The sequence below is a fragment of the Saprolegnia parasitica genome (genome assembly GCF_000151545.1).
Source record: "Saprolegnia parasitica CBS 223.65 unplaced genomic scaffold supercont2.1404, whole genome shotgun sequence".
Classification (NCBI taxonomy): domain Eukaryota; phylum Oomycota; class Saprolegniomycetes; order Saprolegniales; family Saprolegniaceae; genus Saprolegnia; species Saprolegnia parasitica.
The window spans coordinates 1-2,038 of record NW_012157798.1 but is presented as its reverse complement, the minus strand read 5'-3'; the positions used below and the strand labels follow the sequence as shown (position 1 = coordinate 2,038).

The following is a 2,038-nucleotide window of genomic DNA, read 5'->3' as shown; positions in this document are numbered from 1 at the left end:
CCGACCCGAGGAGGACAGGGCATTCCATCGGGCTTGGACGGCCACGATCTTGACGTCAGACCTCTTGAGCTGAGGTACTTGGCCCGTGCCCGTGATGGTGCCACCGGTGCCGACGCCGGCGACAAAGATGTCGATCTTGCCGTCCGTGTCGCGCCAGATCTCGGGGCCCGTCGTCTCAAAGTGGATCTTGGGGTTGGCCGCGTTCTTAAACTGCTGGAGGAGAATCGCGTTTGGCGTCTCGCGTACAATCTCTTCGGCCTTGAGGCACGCGCCCGTCATGCCCCGGGCGCCCGGCGTAAGCACGAGGTCGGCGCCGTACGCCTTGAGCAAGATGCGGCGCTCCATCGACATGGAGTCGGGCATGACAATCTTGAGCTTGTAGCCGCGGGCGGCGCAGGCCATGGCGAGGCCGATGCCCGTGTTGCCGCTCGTGGGCTCGACGATGATCGAGTCCTTGTTGAGCTTGCCTTCCTCTTCGGCGACCTTGATCATGCTCAAACCGATACGGTCCTTGACGCTGCTCGCCGGCTCCATGAACTCGCACTTGACGGCGATGCGCGCGTGGCAGCCCTTGGTCACCTTGTTCAGGTAGAGCAGCGGCGTGTTGCCAATGAGGTCCGTGATGCTCTCGGCGATCTTGGGGCGGTGCGTCGACGAGCTCAGCGTCCGGCGGAGGAGCGACGACGAGTGGCGCAGCATGGTGGCGTGGGAAGGGACGCTGTGGAGGAAATTGCAGAATGGCAAGCGATCGAGCCGCTGGCAATCCACGCGACCGAGCGCCGCGTTCTTATTGGCGGTTGCAACTTCGGTTAATCCGAAGATCTGGAAGTAGAACTTCGGCTACCTGCCACCAGCGTACGAACGAGAGGTTCAAAGTTGAGTTGTGACATGAACGCGCGTTGGACGCATACCAATCACACGACGGATCGCGGCGAAGCAGGGTGAACTCTTGCAGGAGGAAGCCGCCGCGGACGAAGCGCCGCGAAGCGTCTGTCGCAGCTTCGAACCGCTAGTACCGATTAGAGCCTGTTCGAACCGGTTGGAAAACCGTAGCGGAATGGCGGCGGCCGCGTGGACGCAGACAGCCGCCGAGAGACCGCAGGTCCACTGCCGTGCACCCGATCAGGTTCAAGTCCTGGCGGGCCCATCACGCCGTGACACAAAACCTCAACTGCGTGTTTTTAGCCGGTTACCACAAATCCAAAATCCAGTGGTGCAATGGACACGCGGAAACCTCGTGTCCAGCGCTTCCTTCGGCGACTCGAAGAAGGTCCTCGTGCAGTGTTACATTGTAGTACGCGCGAACATGGAGGAACAATTCACACACGGTGCGAACGTGCTTTCAACGCAGCCTTGCCAAGTGCTCGTGTTGCTGCGACAGCTTAGTGGTCACTGCAAAACCAGGCCGCGAGATGTTTTTGAGCTTGCTTGCTGCCCACCGGACGAGCTCAGCCTACTGTACTCTGGCGTCTCGTCGCCGCGTTGCTCAATCTAGTGTTGGAATAACCGACACGTGGCAACCGCTGACGTCGCAACCGCCGGCGTATCCAAGGATATCCTATAACGGGCCTCCACGTGCAGATGCTTGCTCGCCTTCGCTGGCCTGCAAATGGGCTTGCCCCAGAACGTTGGTCGAATTGTGTTACGTCACTGCACCGGCGCGCCGTCGAGGTCGACGTGCTTCTTGCTGCTAGCAGCTCGGAAGAGAGAGAGCTCGTGAGGCCATGGACGTCGCCGTGCGGAGGCGGCCGCCTGTCCGGCGCCAAAACGCTTGGCTCGGCGTTCGAACTTCAAGGGCGGGCCGGTTTCGATAGTCGATGATTCGCTGAAATGCAGCGAATCCGAACGCGAGAAAAAGCGAAAGGACACCGTAGTGGCCAATCATCGCTGCGCAGGCCTAACCGACGGACTTTTAGCCAATCATCGACGACCGAGATCCGGCTCCAAAAAGGATACCTTTGTCGTCATTTTCTAATTTCCGCCGTTCGAAAAAAAGATCTTTGCCATGGCCGGGACGACCGAGACAAGCTGCCACGAG

At 60.0% G+C, this 2,038-nt stretch overlaps 1 protein-coding gene across 1 annotated transcript; it reads right to left on the bottom strand.

Annotated features, from left to right (window-relative positions):
- Positions 1–61: 61 nt before the first annotated feature.
- SPRG_18711 (hypothetical protein) lies at positions 62–699 on the bottom strand (the record flags this gene model as incomplete). Its single annotated transcript, XM_012358153.1, has 1 exon — positions 62–699. A coding segment is annotated over one exon (638 nt), but the record flags the coding sequence as incomplete, so codon positions are not given.
- Between the last annotated feature and the right edge of the window lie 1,339 nt (positions 700–2,038).